Source organism: Neopelma chrysocephalum, unplaced genomic scaffold, assembly GCF_003984885.1.
Source record: "Neopelma chrysocephalum unplaced genomic scaffold, ASM398488v2 Primary Assembly neopelma1_24, whole genome shotgun sequence".
Classification (NCBI taxonomy): domain Eukaryota; kingdom Metazoa; phylum Chordata; class Aves; order Passeriformes; family Pipridae; genus Neopelma; species Neopelma chrysocephalum.
The window spans coordinates 17,069,774-17,088,711 of NW_020897693.1; the positions used below are offsets into that span (position 1 = coordinate 17,069,774).

Sequence of the window (18,938 nt, forward strand, 5' to 3'; positions counted from 1 at the left end):
CAGATACTGATAGACATCGATGAGGTCCCCTCTCAGTCGCCTCTTCAGTCACTGCTTTGCAAACTCAGTGATCACAGTAAAGAGGAGAAAGGCCGTTCCCCTTTAACGGGACGTTCCCCAAGGCTGAATCAACCGGCTCGGAGCTGCTTTAGCCCTTGGCCAAAGGGTCGGGCGGCCTGACGCGGCTGCCCCAGGAGCTCACCAGAGCCTCTCGCTAGGCGCACCGGGCCCCGCAGCCGCCCCGCGCCCTTACTGGGGACCCGGCGGCGGCCTCTCCGCGGCCTGTCCCGGTGGTTGCTGGGGGCGGGGCCGGGCTGGTGCCGCTCGAGGCCGCCCCCGGCGCGGTGCGGCGCGCGCTCTCCCGGCGGCGCCGCGGTGTCGGGAGCGCGCGGGGAGCACGCGCTGCGGCTGCCGGATTCAAACGGGCCAATGAGGCGCGCGGGCACGAGCGCGGGCGGGGCCGGCGGCGGCCAATGGGCGCGGCGGACACTGGGAGGTGCGGGCGGTGCTGGCGATTTCAAACCCCGCCGAGCAGCCGCTGGACCGTCGCCGGCCCGACTTGCGGGGCCCAGGTGAGATTCGCCGGCCCTGTCACTGCCACAGGGGAGCTCCGGCCCCTGCCCCGTCCGCTTCCCGGGCCCGCGAGAGGGTGGATAGGCCTCTCTCCGCCGCCGGGCCTGAGCCTCCCCGCCTCTCGCGGGGCTCAGGCGGAGGCGCAGCCCCCGCGGCGCGGACATTCTCCCGCGGGCACGGCTTGGGCCCGCGGGCTGCGCCGGCACCCGCTCGCGGGGCCCGGCGGGGCGAGGGCCGCGGCTGGTGGCGGTGGGAGGCCGCGGCCTGTGCCGCGCCGCAGGGGCGCAGCGGGTGCCGCTCGCTCGGGCCGCCCGCGCTGCGAGGGACGGATGGGGGCCGCGGGCCGCCGCCGCCCTACCTCGTTGTGGCCTGGGAGCTGCCGGGGGTGGGGGCCTGCGGGGGAGGCGACCGGCGCGGTGGGCAGGGGCCGGGGGGGAGCCGAGCGCGGCCGCCTCCCACCGCCCCGCGAGGGAAATGCGGACTGAGCGCCTTCTGGCCCCCGAGGCTGCGTGCGGGATCGGGTCCCCCTCTAAAATGTCGTAAGGAAAACGTTCCCTGGGGTAATTGTAATCTTAAAACGAAGGTCACGAGCTCATCTCTGTTTCTGCAGCTCTGTTGTCGGGTGCAGGTGTTAAGTCTTGAATCGCCAGGGCCCCCAGCCAGGAGGTGCTTCCTGTTGAATCCTCTCTAGTGTTTGCAAAGAGGGACTGGATAGGAATATGGATCCCATGTTTACTTCCCACACCTTTTCCGCATTTCATTTGATTCTATTTCTGAATCAGAGAGAGTCTTGTGATTTTTCCAGAGGCGGTAGTTTTCAGGTTGGTGTACAGAGGATTTTTCTCCTGAATTTAGACCCCCGCGAGAGACACTAAGTTTTGCATGGCAGAGGCTGAGAAATGAAACTTCTGTGCAGCTTAAGCAAACGTGGACTCTTGCAAAAAGAAAATTAAAAAAAATTTGCATGTTCTACAGTTTCCTTATTGATTTGTGTTTGGTGTGTATTATCTATCTAATTATTCTGAAGCTTTTCTTTTTCGCTGTTTTATTTTGTGGTTAGTGTTGCGTTTTCTGTTACTTCTGCTGAACTGCAGTGTTGTTTAAGTTGTGTTCTGCAAGTGAGAAGGGGATAGGTAGTTGTTGGGTAGTTGAGTTACCAGCTGTGGGTGACCTTCCTTATGTATTTTGTGTGTATTGCAGAAAGCATTGCTATAGGCTTTCAGTGAACATATCTATTAGTTTGAAAGTGTATGGCTGTGTATTTCCAAATGCTGTGAGTCTCAAATACTGAAGTACTCTAAAAGGCTACTTACAAAAATCTATTACTAAAACTTTGAGATGGGCTCAACTCAAAAAGAAGAATAGGTGCAAGGTGCCCGTATATAGTTTTGACTTTTTGGTGTCCACTGTCAGATCAGTTGATTGTGAAAAAGGTAGAATTTGTTTTGATTTTCTTGTATCAGGCTCGGCCTTTCTTTAAACTTTGCTGTTTTGGTAGCTTCCCCCCACATTGAACTTATAGATGCACCATCTTTTTTTCTTTTCTCTTACTTCAAGAGTTGTGATAGGGTTAAGCTTTTTAAGCAACATCAAGAGAGCAGTGTCTTAAAGCAGAATCAACAGCAAAGGGCCTTCAGGTACTGCAAACTGGTTCTGAATAAATTGTTGTAGACAATTCTCAAAAATTATCTCAAGACAATTCTCAAAAACACAAAGCTGGGAACATTAAATAGGGGACCTGCTGTAGGGAAAATTATGTGACAACTTGACAAAAAGAAATAAAATTTGAATTTTAGAAATAGGGAAAATTAAGACTTATTCAGACCAGTTTGGATCTGTACCGATGGGGGGCTTCTCCTTTCATATTCTAATACAAAAAAGGGAATGCACGGTGATGGAATGTGATTCCTGATTCTTGTACACATATAACTTGTATTTGGTGGGGCTTAACTTTCACACTGGTTCTTATCCTTTTCCTGGGATGGGTCAGTTACATAAGCTGGGCAACCGCTTCTGAAAACCTGGTCTGCCATGGTGGGGCTGGTACTCTCATACTGGTGTCTGTTAAAATGCGACGGTTCTGTTTCTGTTTAGTCAGTGCAGAAAACCTGAATTTCAGTGTAATGTTGTAAGTTGTTTCACTGTGTGTGTTAGGTAATAAATTTACAGCTGAAAAGCACTTGGCATGTTGTACGCTCCTTCAGTCAATCCTTTTTTCTTTTTTTCTTGCTACCCTGATTAATTGTCATCCAGACATGTAGCACCTCTGTTTACCCCTTTTTAAGGATTAATTATGAATGTTTTGAACAGTATATACAATTTGAATCTGCTCTGAATGTTTTGTGGTATAGAGATAACTATATGTCTATATTACATATCTAATTTGGAGGATTTTGTTGTGTAGGATGTATGATTGGAAGGACACTTGAAAGATGTAAACCTTCTAATTAAGGTTTTCCAAATCATGATCAGTGCTCATCAGGTTCTCCTTTTTCCCCTTCGAATTTCTCATCTGTTCCATCTGCCAGCAGATGGTTTATAAAAGAAACGTATAGACTTGTATTGCTAATTTGTTTGTGAACTATTTAATGTAAATGGTTTGTTAAGTCTCTGCCAGAGTAGGATGGCATTAAAGCCATTTGCATCTGTAGCAGAATGGTTGGTTTCAAGACAAGGTAGTCTAATACTAATACAGTGTTGCTGAGGTTTTGTTGTAAGACTCTTCTAGTGGTTCATGTTATAGGAGTGGCATTCTGAAGTGACATGGGAAAGCCTTGAACCCTCGTTTTTAAACTAAACGCTGCCTCGCAGTAGGCAGTGTTGCTCTAGCTTGTTTGAATAGTCTCTTGTCCTGAGCACGTGTAGGTCTTTGGGGTTGCCTCTTATGACAGCTCGGTTGCTGTGAATGTCAGATGTTGAAAAATAGAAGCTGCTGTGCATGTTTGTGCCTCCCTGTTACAGGGGATAGGTTGAGGTGATAGCAAAAGTAACTTGGACGATTATTCAATGCAGAGCATGGCTAATGCTGGCAGTGCCTGGAAGAGGCTTCTTTCTTCGATTAGCTAAAAAGATGGCTGAAGAAATACAACCTTGCATCGTATGGCTTGATGCTTTTCTGAGTTGGAAGCTAGTGAGACCCAATTTCCACCATACCAGCTTGTTCAGTTGCTATTGTCACTGTAGAAAAGGCATCTCAAAATGTCAGACGATGGGCTGGAGAGATTGCTGATGAATCAGCTCCACCGGAGCACTGTCATTACACATCTCGCAGCAGAACATGAAATGCGGGGATGGTGTGGTGCCAGGCTATTCGTTCATACCTCTTTTGGAAGGCACTGTTTCTCCTTCCTCACGGCAGGCCTTGTTCCTCCTGTCGGGTTTCAGAACCGCTCCCTACTTAAGTTAGAGATTGCTGGATGATTGGTGGCCTGGGATAATGTCTGCTGCATGCCCGGGTATGACCGCAGCTCCCTCTGTTAGAGTAGTAATTGTTCTGACGGGTCTAGGCGTTCGGGGTATGACTCATGAGGACATCAAGCCTGGCGGGCCACGACGGTCACCGGCCGGCAGCCCCGGCCTCACCGCGGGCGGCACCGCAGCTCCCGCTGCCGCCCACCCGGCTCCGCGGCGGCGGGAAGAGGGGTCCAGATGTGCTCGGGGCCGCTGCGGGGCCGGCCGTGCCCTGCCCTGCCCTGCCCTGCCCGCCTTTGTCTGGCCCCGGCGCGGGCCGGCTCCCGCCCAGGTGCGGCCGCGGCGCCCCGAGCCCCGCCCGCGGCGGGGAGGGGCTCGGCCCGGCCCGCCCGCGATCCCCGCCCGCTGCCGCCGGGAGCCGGCTCGGAGCTTGTCAGGGTGAGTGTCCGGCCAGGCCCGACCGAGCCGCGGGCGGTGGGCGGTGGGGCCGAGCCAGGCCCGGCCGTGGGGCGGGGGCGGCGGGCAGAGACAATGCCGGGCGTGCGGGCGGCCTGCTCGCCGTGCCCGGCCGCGGCCTGCGGCCACCCACCCGCGGAACGGGAAACATCCCCAGGCTGCGGGGGCGCGTCTGGGGCTGCGGGCAGAAGTGTAGGGGTTGCTCTGCTGGAAGATGCTGGGGATGGTGTAGACGCCGCTAGTTACGGAGAGAAGCCGTGCTGGAGGAAGCTTGGCTAGGAGAAGGAGGCAGCTCGTGGCTGGTGATGTCTCTGCGGGAGCTTTCCTTCATCAGCAGTTCAGGCCGTCCTTTTAAAGAACATCACATGAGACTTTTCATGCCTGAGCTTTGTAAACACCTTGAGGGATGGGGGAGTTTGCAGCTTATAAGCACGGTCCCACTGACATCTTTCACTCCAACTAGCAATCCTTAGATTTATGTCAGTGCACACAAACTTGTGCGTGTGTTGCCCTTTTGCCCTTCTCTGCTCCATAAGACTGGCTTCACTCCAGGCTTACCTATGCAGTTAGAAATTGCTTTTGCTCTTAGCTGTAACAGAAGGTCAGTTTATTTTACATTGTCTCTCACTTTTAGGTGCATGAAAAGGAACAGCCCTGGTTACTTTCAGTGGCCATGTATTGAGACTTATTTTTCGGGAGAAATAAGTGTTTATTTACATTACCAATAACTTGCCCTTTGTGCTATTAGAATTTCACTGAGTTGAGTTAGGACATATAAGTTAGAACAGGGAAGAAAGAATTTAATGCAGTTTGTTCTTGAATGCCATTTCATTTTTGCTGAAGCAGTAGCTTCTCTCAGCTGTCATCTACTCCACAACCTGCAAAATTCCTTTTTAGCATACGTTTGTCCTTTTTTTTTTTTTTGTTATTCTGAGGTCTTGCTATTCTTTCATCAGGATTCGGTGTATCTTGCAACTTCTAGTTCATCTATCAATTGAAAATACCAGCCTTTAAAAATCTATGAAATTATTGCCTAAGCAGCAAATAATCTTCTGTGGGTTTTGTAATCTTGTTCTTTTGTCTGTCATCAAAAAATATGTGGACTGAACCTGGAACATTTGCAGTCTTACTGAACATTCTTCTGACTCTTTGCTGCTTTTGTAAGTATCAGTAGTTCAGGATTGTTAGTTGAACTTCAGTTTTCCTTTTGATTATATGGAATTTACCAAAACAGTTGCAGTGTTTCACTGACTGATCAGGCTGTCATTCTGAGATGTGTGTGTTCTTCAGGATACTTAGTGTGACCAGGTGTTGTTTAAAATAAAAAACTGTGTTATGATTGCTTGAATTTTCAACCTTTTTTCTGAGCTACTTTATGTTGTATCTAATGGGAAGATTTGGCTGGCAAAATGAAAAAACATGCCGGGCTAAACTTCTCAGAAAGTGAAATTTCATCTTTTCAGAGCCAAAGAGCAAATATGACCCAAAACTGCCATTAAACAAATAAAAATTCTTTCTGCTAGGAAAACTGTGAGCTGCACTGGCAGAGAACTGTCTGCTGAGAACTATAGTTTTATCTGAAATGTGACGTCCATCTATATACTCTCCAAGTATGTGCCCTACTGTATAGGAACATTTCAAACAGATTTTTCCTTTAAAAAGGCCTGTCTTGATTTCTCAGAACTTACTCTTGACTGGTGTTTTTGAGAATCTTTCAAAATATGAAAATATGTGATGATGTTCTTGTGCAGCAGTAATGTTCAATAGGTGAAAGTGAATAGGGAGAAGTAGACAATCAGTATCAATAAACATCTGGTTTTTGTTTAGCATAAAATGGCTTCCTAGTTTGCCATTCTAGATTTTCTCTAGAAAATGATCTGGAAGCTGACACTTCACAGTAAAATATGTTGATAGGTGATGAATGTATGCTTCAAAAGAAAACACACTTCAGAATGTTCATGATGTAAAGATTTTCCTTAGCGGGACCCCATACTATAAGTTGTAAGGTTGATGCTATGCAACCCTCAAAACTGTAGGAAAACTATTTACTTAGAAGTTGAGTAGGAGCTGTTCAGAGTAGTGCGTGGTTAATCCAAACTTTGATGTTTTGACACTTTCCCACAATCTTTTAATGTGTTGACAAATTTGTTTCCCAAACATACTTATATTCAGTTGGTAATTCTCACTTTTACATTTGAAATTCCTGCATTTGTGCTGCCTTGTAAATATTTTCCACTCTTGCTGCTTTTTACATGATCTCCTTTTGAAAGATCCTATTCTTTTCTTCGTGGTCTTCATTTTCTCACTGCTCCATAATATAAAAACTTGCCCTGCCGAGAACTGTCAGGGAGGATTTGTTATTCATCTCCATTGCAGATTCGTTGGCTGACTCGCTTTTGGAAATGTTGTGTTGATGACTTTAATGACAAATGTCGCTCACAAAACTTACTTTGGTGGTTCAGTCACTTCAGAGGTCTTGTTTTCTGGATTCTACCAAAATTAATATTGTCACTGAAAGACTTAAATCTGTTTGTTCCGAGTTGTGGTAATAAGAAAGCTATCTAGGTCAAACACTTCATTGCTGCAAATTCACTAGTAATAACAGAATTTAGCTGCGTTATTGTATAATGAGGCCACTTGCTATTTGGATGTTGAAGTAATGACTTGAGGTTTACATGTCTTTGCAAACAAGCTTTTAAGAAAAAACTTTTTGTCAAATGCGAGATACTCTGTGACCATACAGAACCCAGTGACTTAATTGAAAGGAGAAACAACAGTCTTTTATTCTGGTAAATGCAAGATGTAGACAGTACAAAATCTTGGCATTCAGACAGGCGTGAGCAGTGATGAAGCTAGAAAGACTGGATGTTTAAGAAGGAGCCTTCCCTCTGTGACCGTGGAATACTTTCTGAGAAATTGTCTGTTCTAGAGGGATTTGTAAATTACGGGGGGAGTATAATTTTATCACTATTTTTAGATGTCAGATTCTGAACAGAAAGTAACTTAACCCATTTTGTAATTGAAGTAACCATTGTAGATGTTAACCACTGAAAATAGTAGGGCAACTGAGTTAACCAGACTGAAAGAAAAAATAGGTGAAATGCTGTTTGATGGTCATTCAACTCCCCTTCCTGTGTCTGCCTCATGTATGTTCTCCTCCAAGTTGAGTACATTGTGATGTTGGGAAGGGAAATCCTAGACCCTTTTCTTCTAGATTCTGTAATGTATCACTGGAGTTTACTACCAAGAGGTTGCACTTTGTGGCACTGACCTGTTGTATATATATGTAAGGGTAAAAATAATTGTAAATCAGTATCAGTCTTGCAATGGACAAGCCATTTTAATAGAGTTACTCCTAACTTTAGGGTTTGAACTGATTTGAGGATTGTAGTAAGGTAGTCACTGTCAATAGGATTTTTCCGTGGCAGAACAGATTTCTGAAGAGAAATAAGTGTTTCTTTTTATTTTTGAAGTAGGAAGCTCATGCTTCTGACAGTTTTCTAAAAGAACAGGGAGTAAATGGGAGTCTGCTCCATCTACTGTCTTAGTACAGTTGCCAGTTTTATCCTGGTGTTTCTGTTGCTGGCAGGTGTGTTAGTGGTTTTTTCCTTTTCCTGTTTTCTTTGAGAATAACTATTGCCCTTATTTTGGTTCTTTGTGCGTTCTTCCAACAAAACAAGATAGAGGCAATAGCTTGAATTACCTCCAAGTTTCTGATTAAGATTCAGAATTACCTAACTTCCTATAAAATTCACTCTTCTTTTTCTTGGCGAAGTGTGAGTTTGGGAAGAGACCACTCTTATCTATTTATGTTGTCTGCATCCACACTGAGGAGGTACTCTATTGTTTCTATACTGGTCCATTAAGATGAAGGTAGTCATAATAGAAACACCATTAATGCTGGCAAAGCTGCATCTTATCTGATGGCACTTAGCTGCAGAACTGACTTGAGCAATAGAGGGAATTCTGCTGCTGTAACTGTGTTCACACTGGGGTACTCTTGCATTCTTTCCTAGGTGGGCTGTCTGAAAACCTTTTCATGTGAATGACATCTCATTTTTGCTTTCGGAGATAAATCATCACAATCATAGAGCTAGATCTATTTTAACCCCCACCTCCATAAGTGTCTTGCTTTTGAGTGTGGGATGGCACTTTTTCTTGTTTTGTTTTGGGGTGAGTTTGGTTTTATTAGAGGTTTTTTTTGTTTGTTTTAATAGGTAAAATGCATTGAATTTAAATTAAGAGGCTGCTGATTTATATTTAACTTTGAACCCTCTCAGCAGACTGAAGGAGGGAATAAGAGAATAATTGAGAGGTTTGGGCAGAGAAAATGAAAGCAGTAGAACTTCAAAAGAGTTTAAACAGATGAAAGCAGGATCTATTGCAAAAGGCTGATGGGACTTGTATGCAAAAAGATGTAGTAATTTAGTTGCTCTTTTGACCTCTTGTGATTGTTTGGTTTTGGTATGGCCTTTCAAAGTTCAAGTTTATTCTCATTGTAACTTTTAATTCAGAGACCCTTTTCTTGTCAATTACTGACATGGAAGAATGGTGTGACTAGAATATGACCCTGAGCTTTTTTTTCTTTTTTTTTTTTTTTTAAATAAGCTGAACATTAAAAAGATAATGGAACAGAAGTAGTAGTAGAATGGGCTTTAGGCAACCTTACTTCTGTGTACTTTGCTTCTTACATAAAAAGCAGAGTGATGCTTTCATTCTCAGTGGTTTACAGTTCTTTGGCCCACTCAACAATATTTTTTTGCCTTTTTTTTGCTTTAAAAGCAAACTTTTCAGTATACTATGCTGATGTCAAGAAAAAAATAGCCATATTGCTGTTTGTGATGAGAAAGGAAATGAGAAGGGCAAACCTTAATGCTTGGATACACTTGTTTATGTATGCAGTCAACTTCTGTTTTGACATTGACTTGTGTTTTATTGCCATTGGGCAAATTATTAGGTTTGTGCAATTATTGTGAGAACAGTATTAACATCCATAGGAACTTGTAAGTATTTAAGATAAGCACAGTGTACTTTGCTGTGGGTGTGTTATTGGTGACTGGTGGGGGTTTTGGAGTTCTTTGTGTTTCTTTTGGTTTTACTTTTTTAATTATTGGAAGTTGGGGTTTTATGTTTTTTTGTATCTTCTAACTAATCCCAGGAAGGAATAAAGTACTGTTTTTATTGTGGGCTGTTGCTAGTCTAATTTTGCTATAGAGTTAGCTGTATGTTCGTGTTGTTGGCTGACAGAAAGCTTTGGAGAACTTGCTTATATTAACTAACATCAGTGAAATTACGCCCCCCCCCCCCCCCCCAGTTCTAGGGATTAATTTTCTGCAGAAAACCTCTGAGTATTAGGTGAAATACTTTTTAGGCTAAAGTATACATCTTTGCTGGCATAGACTGAATTTCTGTTAGGAGCATTGTGCTAGTGTTGTATACTTATCTGCCTTTAGTGATAAATTGTTGTGCATGCTGGCCGGTTTATAGAGTTTTTGTCTTTGTGTATGCATTCAGACTGGTGCGCTGGAATGTTACGTCCTCTGTGGTTTGATTTTGTTTGTATAAATAATGTCGGGAGCCCTTGTTACTGCTGCTGCTATTTTCGTTTTGCTGATCTCCCTGTGTCAGGCATGTTCTCTCATTATTCTCTGAGCAGTCACGTTACATTGTACAATATGTCTGAGATGAGCATTAAGCCTGAGATTTTGTTTCTTGTACCCTAATGGTCAACATTCTTGTTTTAATCAAAAGGAGAGGGGAGAGGGGGAAAACACTTAAACTCGAAGGAGTAAGAATTTGAGCCCTACACGTGGCAAAACATTGATCTCTTGTTGACAGCTGCTGATGCTGGCTACGTTAGGATTAAGGCCAAAAATGGGTTTTGTTCTTCTTGTAGTAACTGATCATTTCAGATGTGCTGTTTATAAAGTTGTTAAAATGACTGTCCTTACACTAGCACCCGATTATTTTTTGACACTGATTCATGGCACCTGTTGCTGAAAGCACGTGTCAGTAAGAGTCAGTTTTCTAGTGTTGATGGGAACTCATTTTGGTTTAGTGCCTTAATCATACTACATTCTTCCTGGAGCTTAGATGAGGTTATATTCTGCATGCCTTCTCTGCTTACTAAAATTTTTACAGATTGAGACTTCTGCTATCTGAAATACTACAAATTGCACTGCTCTCTAATCTTTAATGGCTTCTGGTAGCTTTACAGGGCTAACAAAATAGTGGTCTGGTCTTTGTAGTGTGTATCTAAATATAATTACAAACTTGGATTACATATTAGCAGTGAGATTTGCTACAGAATTGTCCTTTTTTTTATTTGGTGGGTTGGTGTGGTGGGGTTTGTAGGTACAAGTATGTATATACCCTACATGTATTTTTCTGTTTTCTAACTTGTCCCTGTCTCCACAGGAATTACTGTAATTACAGAGAGAGCCTGACTTACAATGGGGGATGACAGTGAGTGGATGAAACTGCCCATTGACCAGAAATGCGAACACAAGGTAGGAAATCCTGGGTTTGGCAAATCTTTGGGTTTGGCTTACTGTGTATCTCTGCTTGTGGTGATTCTGTAGAGCTTCTCTATCTAAAGGCATCATGGTTAGGTAATCTTGACAGCCGCATGGCATGCGTATTAACAGCTCTGAAACTGCATCAGCTCTATCCAACCCAGAGGCTGAATAACCCTTATTAAGCAGATTTTAGTGACATTATATTCTACATGGTGTAAGCTTGTGTGCTGAAAGATCAGTACACTCATACACTCGTTATTCTTCTGTAGCTGAAACCATTGTTGGGCTCCCACCTCCTCATCAGTGGTTGTTAGAACTAATGAAGAGCAGTGGGGAAAACTGGCATCTCTCTAGCCAGATCATTCTTGGTGGGAGAAAAACAAGTATTTTGTCCTGTTGCATGTTATTCAAATAGACATTGAAAAGAAGTCTGCAGATGCCAGCTTGCTGACCATACTTTCAAACATGATTGAAGAACTTTGTGAGATTGAGTTAAGATTGTACTAGCACAACATTTAAATGTCCTATTTCTGCTTCCAGCTGTGGAAAGCCAGATTAAATGGTTATGAAGAAGCCCTTAAGCTCTTCCAGAAGATAGATGACGAAAAGAGTCCCGAATGGTCCAAGTATCTTGGATTGATAAAGAAATTTGTGACAGATTCCAATGCAGTGGCTCAGCTGAAAGGACTGGAAGCAGCGCTTGCTTATGTTGAAAATGCTCATGTAGCTGGGAAGTAAGTAACTTTTCCTTGCTGCTGTTAGGCTGTTAGGACAGTTTAATGTAGTCTCTGAGAAAGGCTGCACAGGAATTGTGGAGTGGCCACTAACAATTCTGATCTCTTGTTGAGAGCAGAATTTGTTCTCTAATCCAGAGAATTTGCCGAATGGCAGGCTTTCCTTGTAGATGGCCTCCATATGCATATTAACTTGTCACAAATTGCTTACAATATTTTAAGAAGCTACTAATGGCAGTAGTAAAAATTTCTGAAATGGCAAAGAGAGTGAATCGGTAATGTGGTAGTGTAGGTGCTGGGAACTAGAATCCCTGTTCTGTTTGACTAAAGCAGGCTATCTGTACAGGGAGCCTTTTTTTCAGGGGAATATTTTTGTAATTCATACATGAAATAAAATGTAGTTATGTTTATGTGATGTTGCATCCAACCTAACCAATATTAATCTTCACACCTGCCAGTTTCTTCATGGATGTTTTTTAGTACTTCTCTGTTGTTGAGCCCATGAAATAGGCCATAATCCTAAGGGTGAAGTATAAGCACCTAACGGGCTACATTAATGCTTTGGCCCCCTGACTTTGTGACCTGATGAAATGAATAAAAGTCTTATTTAAAAAAGCAAATCCGAAGCTTTGTTTAAAAACCTAACAACCTTGCAAAGTCCTTGATTTAAAAGTGGTGTAAATAATAGAATTTATTTGAAGCTTGGAAATATATGTGAAATCCTGTGCTGGGATTATGTACTGATGCAATATGTTAACTGTAACATATAAATTCCAGGACATGGCATTTATTTTTTAACCTCAGCTAGTGTTTTTTAATACACTTTTGGGAATGTTTACTATTCACTGGTGTAGTCTGGTATTAGAAACATGTTAATTATGATCTGCAGGAGCTCTTTTGATTAAACTAGAGGTTGAAGTTATCCCTTACAAAAGGTTAATACTTTCAAAATTAGCTTAGGATATAGTCTCTTTTGTATGGGGACTTGCTGGGTTTTAATCTGGTTTTGCTGTTGTGTGTGCTTTTTTCCTGTGGATAATGGCGTAGAACACTTAATTCACATAAATGTTCCAAAAGTAGTACTCTCTCATCTTTCAGGACAACCGGAGAAGTAGCATCTGGAGTTGTAAATAAGGTGTTCAATCAGCCAAAAGCCAGAGCCAAAGAGCTGGGTCTAGATATATGTCTAATGTATATAGAAATCGAGAAAGGGGAGGCGATACAAGAAGAATTATTGAAGGGTCTGGACAACAAAAACCCAAAAATCATAGTAGCATGTATAGAGACACTGAGGAAAGCACTAAGGTAAGCTTTTAGTTCTTTAAAGTTGGGGTTTTTTTTGTGGTTTTCTTCTTTCCTTTTTTCTCAGCAATGTGTGGAGTCTAATTTACTGTTTAAGTCTTTAGCAGGGCCTTGCCTTGTTAGTGTTGAATAGGATGGATCTTTCCTGAACTGATACATCTTGACAACAGCAGTTCAGAGCATCATGGGATTTGTTAGATGTGAGGGTTGTCCATGTTGTACAAGCCTCATCTGGATCTCTTTCATTTTGGTAGCTGTTTACCAAGCTTCCATTTTCACAGCAGACCTCTGAAAGAAGGGCAAAATTAGTGTGTCTTGTTCCAGACTGTGAGGCTTCTCCTCTTCTGAATACTTGAAATAAACTAACTGAATGTGAAAACTAAATATAGTTTGGTTTTTTCCTTAAAAACAGTTTTTCTCACTGATGGATGTTTAGTTGGGTACACAGTGTGTGTTTTTAGAAGATAGTTTAAAAAAAACCTTCATTGCACACTAAGCTTCCATTGTCTGTGTAATAATTACAGAATCACAGAATATGCTGAGTTGAGAATTCTGGTGGGTCCCTTTCAAGTTCAACTTCTGTCCCTGCAGGGAACTATCCCCAAGTCACACCATGTGCCTCAGGGTATCATCCAAATGCTTCTTGAACTCTGTCAGGCTTAGTGCTGTGACTGCTTCCCTGGTGAGCATGTTCCAGTGCCCAACCACCCTCTGGGTGAAGAACCTTTTTGTAATATCCAACCTAAACCTCCCCTGACACAACTTCAGGCCGTTCCCTCGGGTCCTGTCACTTGTCACCACAGAGAAGAGATCAGTGCCTGTTCCTCCTCTTCCCCTCACAAGGAAGTTGTAGACTGCATTGAGGTCTCCCCTTCTCCAGGCTGAACAGACCAAGTGACCGCTCCTCATACGGCTTCCCCTCAGGGCTCTTCACCATCTTTGTTGCCCTCCTTTGGACACTCTCTAATGGCTTAATGTCTTTTTTTATATTGTGACTCCCAAAACTGCACACAATATTCAAGATGAGGCTGCCCCAGTGCAGAGCAGAGCGGGACAATCCTCTCCCTGGACCGGCTGGCAGTGCTGTGCCTGATGCCTCCCAGGACACAGTTGGCCCTCCTGGCTGCCAGGGCACTGCTGACTCATATTCAACTTGCCATCGACCACGACCCACAGGTCCCTTTTAATGGCACTGTTTTCCTGTATCTCATTCCTCAGACTGTATGTACATCCAGGGTTGTCCCATTCCAGGTGCAGAATCTGGCGCTTCCCCTTACTGAACTTCATATGACTGGTGATTGCCCATCTCTCCGATTTGTCGCGGTCTCTCTGCAGGACCTCCCTGCCTTCGAGGAACTCAACAGCTCCTCCCAGTTTTGTATTGTCTGTAAACTTGCTTTGTATCCCTTCCAGTCCTGTGTCCAAGTCATTTATGAAGATTTTGAAGAGCACAGGGCCCAAGATGGAGCCCTGTGGAACCCCACTTTATTAAAAAGGAGAGCTGATAATGCTCCCTAAAAACCAAATCCAATTTAAGATGAGATAGTACATTTCAGTAATATTTTTCTTTTCCTTTTTTGTTCCACGTCAAGTGTATTTGCTACCTTTGAGTGAAAAATACTGGGGCTTTATAAAATTATTGATACATATGTAATTCAATGTCCATTAGGGTGGGTTTTTTAAAGGGAAACAGAGAATTTTGGAATTAATGGACAGAACACTTTTCTGAGTAAAGTACCTTGTGTGAAAACTGTATAATGTATATGGAGAGTGTCTTATGCTATGTGTGTTTTAGAGGACTTGCTGAGGCATATATATAGATAGTCCTTGTTAAACTGCTTCAGGCTTCTGTAAAAAGTCAAAAGCATTGTGCTTAGCACATTATCTGTGTTTCTGCTAAGTGAAACTACTGTCCCATATTTAAGAATATATTTTAGCTATTTTAAATTGCCCAATCTAGTGAAATGTCCTTTTAACAGTGCAGTGTAATTAGAAACCTGCATAACCATCCTCAGTATCTTTCAACTACCCGGTCCTATAAAATGTGCTGCATCTGCTTTTTTTCTTATGTGCGGTATTTTATTATCTTTGATGTTAAGATCAAATTCTTTCATAGAACCCTGTGGGCTTAAACTCCATATTCTGTTTCTGAACTGTGTTGCTACCTAAATTTGTCTTGTGCTTTGACAGGCTTTCTACATTGATAATAAATTTGTCTATGTTGTACCTAGGTGGGTAGCTTGAATGCAGAACTAGTTTAGCTTCCGATGTTTTCTATCTTGTGCTAAGGTTTCTGTTCTTTCTTGTATTGTTATATAAATTATCTTATATGAATTAGCTAAGAATAAGTTTGTATAGGCACTCTTCCCAATATGCTCTCTTTTTGAGTCATGATACAAAAATAAAAATCTTGGGCATCATATTCTGCATTTAAATTGTGTTGCTTCCAAGATCTCTTTTAGAGGTTTTAATACTTAATATTTTTCAAACTGGGCATGACAATAAATGATATGCACTAGAATTTCTAGAAAGTAAGATATATAAATTTTAGTTCTTGAGCAACCTTTTTTACTAGCTTTTTCACGTGGAACTTGATTGGAGGGAAACATAAGAGAAAGTGTGCTTAGTAGAAAGGTTAATTCAGCATTCTGAAGAGGAAATGCTTCTGAATCAAAACAATTTGTTGCTTTTGAGGTGATTTATATATGATGTCTTAATAACTACAGCAGTTAACTTTACCATGAGTTTGAAAAGAAAGTTCTTGTGTTCTCATTCGTCAGTGACTGAAAGAGAAAGTTTTGTATATTAAGTTCAACAACATGTAGAATCTGCTGACAAGGAAGGGTGATTGGCTGGGGAAACTTGTTTTATGTGTCCTTCCAGTGGCACGTATTTCAACATGTATGTTTTCTGTGAAGATGACCCAAGCTCCCTATAATTATCTGGTCCAACAAGTGGAAAAATGACTAATGCTTTTACTGCAGTTTGCCTCCAAGGATAGACAAAGGAGATTTTGTTCTGATTAAAAAAAGTAGGTCATACAAATTTTGGTCTAAGGACAGCTTCTTTCTTTTTCTTTTTTCTCCACTCCCTTGCCCCTGTCAAGGGGTCACATTTAAGCACTAGTTTAGATTAAGTGCTTTGAAGTAATTTTAGAATTGATTTTGTAGTTCCAAGATAAGTGTGGAGGGTAATTTTGATGGGGCAAATATTCTTTAAATTTTACAGTAGCTCAGTAGCATCACAAAATAATATCTATAATAGTGATTTGAGAAATGACACAATCCCTAAATGTGCACCAGAAGACTTTCATAGATTGTTTCTTTTAAAATGAGTTATTATTTGTGAATCACTCCCTGGTTTCTACCTGGACACTGGTGCTATTCCATGTGTTTAACTTACAGTGAATTTGGTTCAAAAATAATCTCACTGAAGCCAATCATCAAAGTGTTGCCAAAACTTTTTGAATCTCGGGAAAAGGCTGTTCGAGATGAAGCCAAGCTCCTTGCTGTGGAGATCTACCGCTGGATAAGGGATGCTTTGAGACCTCCGTTGCAGAACATAAATTCTGTTCAGGTAGGCAGAAAGTTGTTCTGTATCCAAACATTTGATAGAACACTTCCATGCTCACCCTCCCTGATTCTGTAGTGTTGGACCCTCTTAAAAGTCAAAGCTGGAATGTAATTTTTAGCTTCCTGTAACTTTACCCAAAGTGTTAGTCACTCTTTGTAAGGAAATCATAACAATGTTTTGTTGCTCTCAGCATCGTATTGAAACTGAGGAGTGGGATTGAGTAGTCGAATGGTTGCCCTATAGAAGACCCCTGCACTGAAAGTCTTTAAGTCAACCATTTTCATTCTTGGTTTTCTTTTTTACTGAAGTTTTTTCCTCTGTGCGTCCCTTCATACTTGTTGTGATGGTGCTCAGGATGTGACTGTTCCATTTCAGGAAGTGGCATTGCATTATGATAGAACATTCCATTGTTTTAAAACTTTATAAATTATGCATCCTTCCCTCCTACCCGCTTCAGTTAATAGTGTTCAGGTGGAAAGCAGTAGCTTGCTGTAAAAATGCATGGTTATAAAAACCTACACTGTTTCATCAAAAGTAGCTGAGCATGTTTGTTTAGTCTTAGTTTTAGTGTGTAATGATAGCATGGCTGTAATGGAGATCTTCCTTCATGTTCAGCCATTTTTATTTCAAGGCGTCTACAGAGGGACCACACCATTCTGACTGTTCTAGAATTGGTTGTTATCTAAATGCTTTGCATTGATAGTATTCTGTTCTGTGGTTATACTTAGACAAAAATCTTCTGAACTGTGAATGTGAAGGGAAAGTTACTCCTTTAATGGCAAAAAAAGAATAACTTAAAGGTAGTGCTGTCTTGGCTTGGAGATGGGAAAAATGTAATGAGTTGCTTGTGTTGGAGTATGTGCATAATGTCTCCAATATGATGATTCTTTTCCCTTTTGGCAGCTAAAAGAACTGGAAGAAGAGTGGATCAAAGTGTCATCAGCTGTTCCTAGGCAGACCAGGTTCCTACGTTCCCAACAGGAGCTGAAGGCAAAATTTGAGCAGCAGCAGGCGGTTGGAGGGGATGCAGATGGAGGTAAACTGTTTAATCTCTGAACTTCATTGAAAAGTATATTACTGGTATACAGATTGTGAAGGAATGTGTTAAATTGTAAAGGAGCTTTTACTCAGACTGGTACAAAACATACGGGGTGCACTACACAAGGCATGTCTGGGGCAGAAGCTTGATATGAAATAATATCTGCCCTTTGAAATAGCAAAATCACAACTGCTGATAGCACTTTCTGAACAATGAGCCTTAGGTGGTGCTCTAGTCAAAATTTTGCATCGCTCTGCTTATACTTTTCTCTCCTGGTTGCAGGAGGTGATGATGAGGAAGAGACGGTACCACAAGTAGATGCATATGAGTTGCTTGAAGCTGTAGAAATTCTTTCCAAGCTTCCCAAAGACTTCTATGAGAAAATAGTAAGCATAAACTTAAATACTACCTGTTAATCCTATGACATGGAGCTGATAAGTCTAAGACAGACATTCTGCAATGTATGCTTTAGTGCTGCATGGGTAATAACAAGCTAGTGTAAGTGAAATATACACTCATAAATGAGTCTCACAATTGAATTTAGCAGCAAGAAAGAAGTAATTTTAAGGAGCTGAGATATGTCCTGGGAAAGGACTGGAATTTGTATTTCATTGCAATTGCTGATGTTGAACTGCAGGGAGATCTTTGTTTTCTCAGGATGGAATTAAAATCTTTAATCTATGGTTTGGGGCAAGTATGCTTCTCTAGAACTGTTTACATTTATAGGTTAATGTAAATAATTTGCTCTACAGGAAGCAAAAAAGTGGCAAGAAAGGAAAGAAGCTCTAGAGGCTGTTGAAGTATTAGTGAAAAATCCCAAGTTGGAATCAGGAGACTATGCAGACTTGGTGAAAGTTCTCAAAAAGGTAATAAATAAAACCCGGAATGCTCATATATATATTAATATTTTTGTAATTTATTTGTATTATAGTTTAAAAGTTACAGTTGAGGCAGTACTCCTGAGTAGAAAATTATTAGCCGTAATAGTGGTGGAAATAACCCAATCTGTGGCCCACCAACTATGTGGAGAAATTCTTCCATGTCTCTGAAACTTGGGCTTTCAGTCTTTAACATTGTTTGGTTGGTTTTTTTCTGTTCAGGTTGTTGGAAAGGATACAAATGTTATGTTAGTAGCTTTGGCTGCCAAATGCCTTGCTGGACTAGCTACTGGCCTCCGAAAGAAATTTGGACAGTATGCAGGGCATGTAAGTAAGAGTATGTACTTTTTTCTGATTGTATTGATGCTGGACACCTTTTTTCTTTTGGTACTTTCAAAGGTATTCTTTGTACAATTTTGAATACTTACCTACCCCTTAAAAGGGCAAGCACTGA

At 42.1% G+C, this 18,938-nt stretch overlaps 2 protein-coding genes across 6 annotated transcripts in view; one reads left to right on the plus strand and one right to left on the minus strand.

Annotated features, from left to right (window-relative positions):
* Positions 1-128: 128 nt before the first annotated feature.
* Positions 129-4,022, minus strand: LOC113963252 (proline-rich protein HaeIII subfamily 1-like). The gene is made up of 2 exons (XM_027674217.1): positions 3,971-4,022; positions 129-1,144 (listed from the first exon to the last, which is right to left on the minus strand). The coding sequence occupies exons 1-2, from the start codon at positions 4,020-4,022 to the stop codon at positions 129-131; spliced, it is 1,068 nt and encodes a 355-aa protein (XP_027530018.1).
* CKAP5 (cytoskeleton associated protein 5) overlaps positions 452-18,938 on the plus strand; it is a 54,713-nt gene continuing 36,226 nt past the window's right edge. For 4 of the 5 annotated variants that reach the window (XM_027705520.1, XM_027705544.1, XM_027705536.1 and 1 more), the window contains exons 1-9: positions 452-572; positions 10,858-10,949; positions 11,499-11,692; positions 12,791-12,997; positions 16,399-16,570; positions 17,471-17,603; positions 17,889-17,992; positions 18,359-18,472; positions 18,707-18,811. In XM_027705520.1, coding sequence (XP_027561321.1) covers positions 10,893-10,949; positions 11,499-11,692; positions 12,791-12,997; positions 16,399-16,570; positions 17,471-17,603; positions 17,889-17,992; positions 18,359-18,472; positions 18,707-18,811 — 1,086 coding nt within the window. In that variant the 5' untranslated portion in view covers positions 452-572; positions 10,858-10,892. Of the gene's footprint in view, positions 573-4,403; positions 4,423-10,857; positions 10,950-11,498; positions 11,693-12,790; positions 12,998-16,398; positions 16,571-17,470; positions 17,604-17,888; positions 17,993-18,358; positions 18,473-18,706; positions 18,812-18,938 lie in introns of those variants that run through there. The other variant, XM_027705527.1, reaches the window with a different exon arrangement.

Bases quoted from the DNA above. Each gene is read 5' to 3' on its own strand.
- LOC113963252 (XM_027674217.1), bottom strand. From the start codon at position 4,022: ATGCAGCAGACATTATCCCAGGCCACCAATCATCCAGCAATCTCTAAC. The intron at 1,145-3,970 runs GTAGGGAGCGGT...CTTCGTTTTAAG, and splicing joins TCCAGCAATCTCTAACTTAA to ATTACAATTACCCCAGGGAA.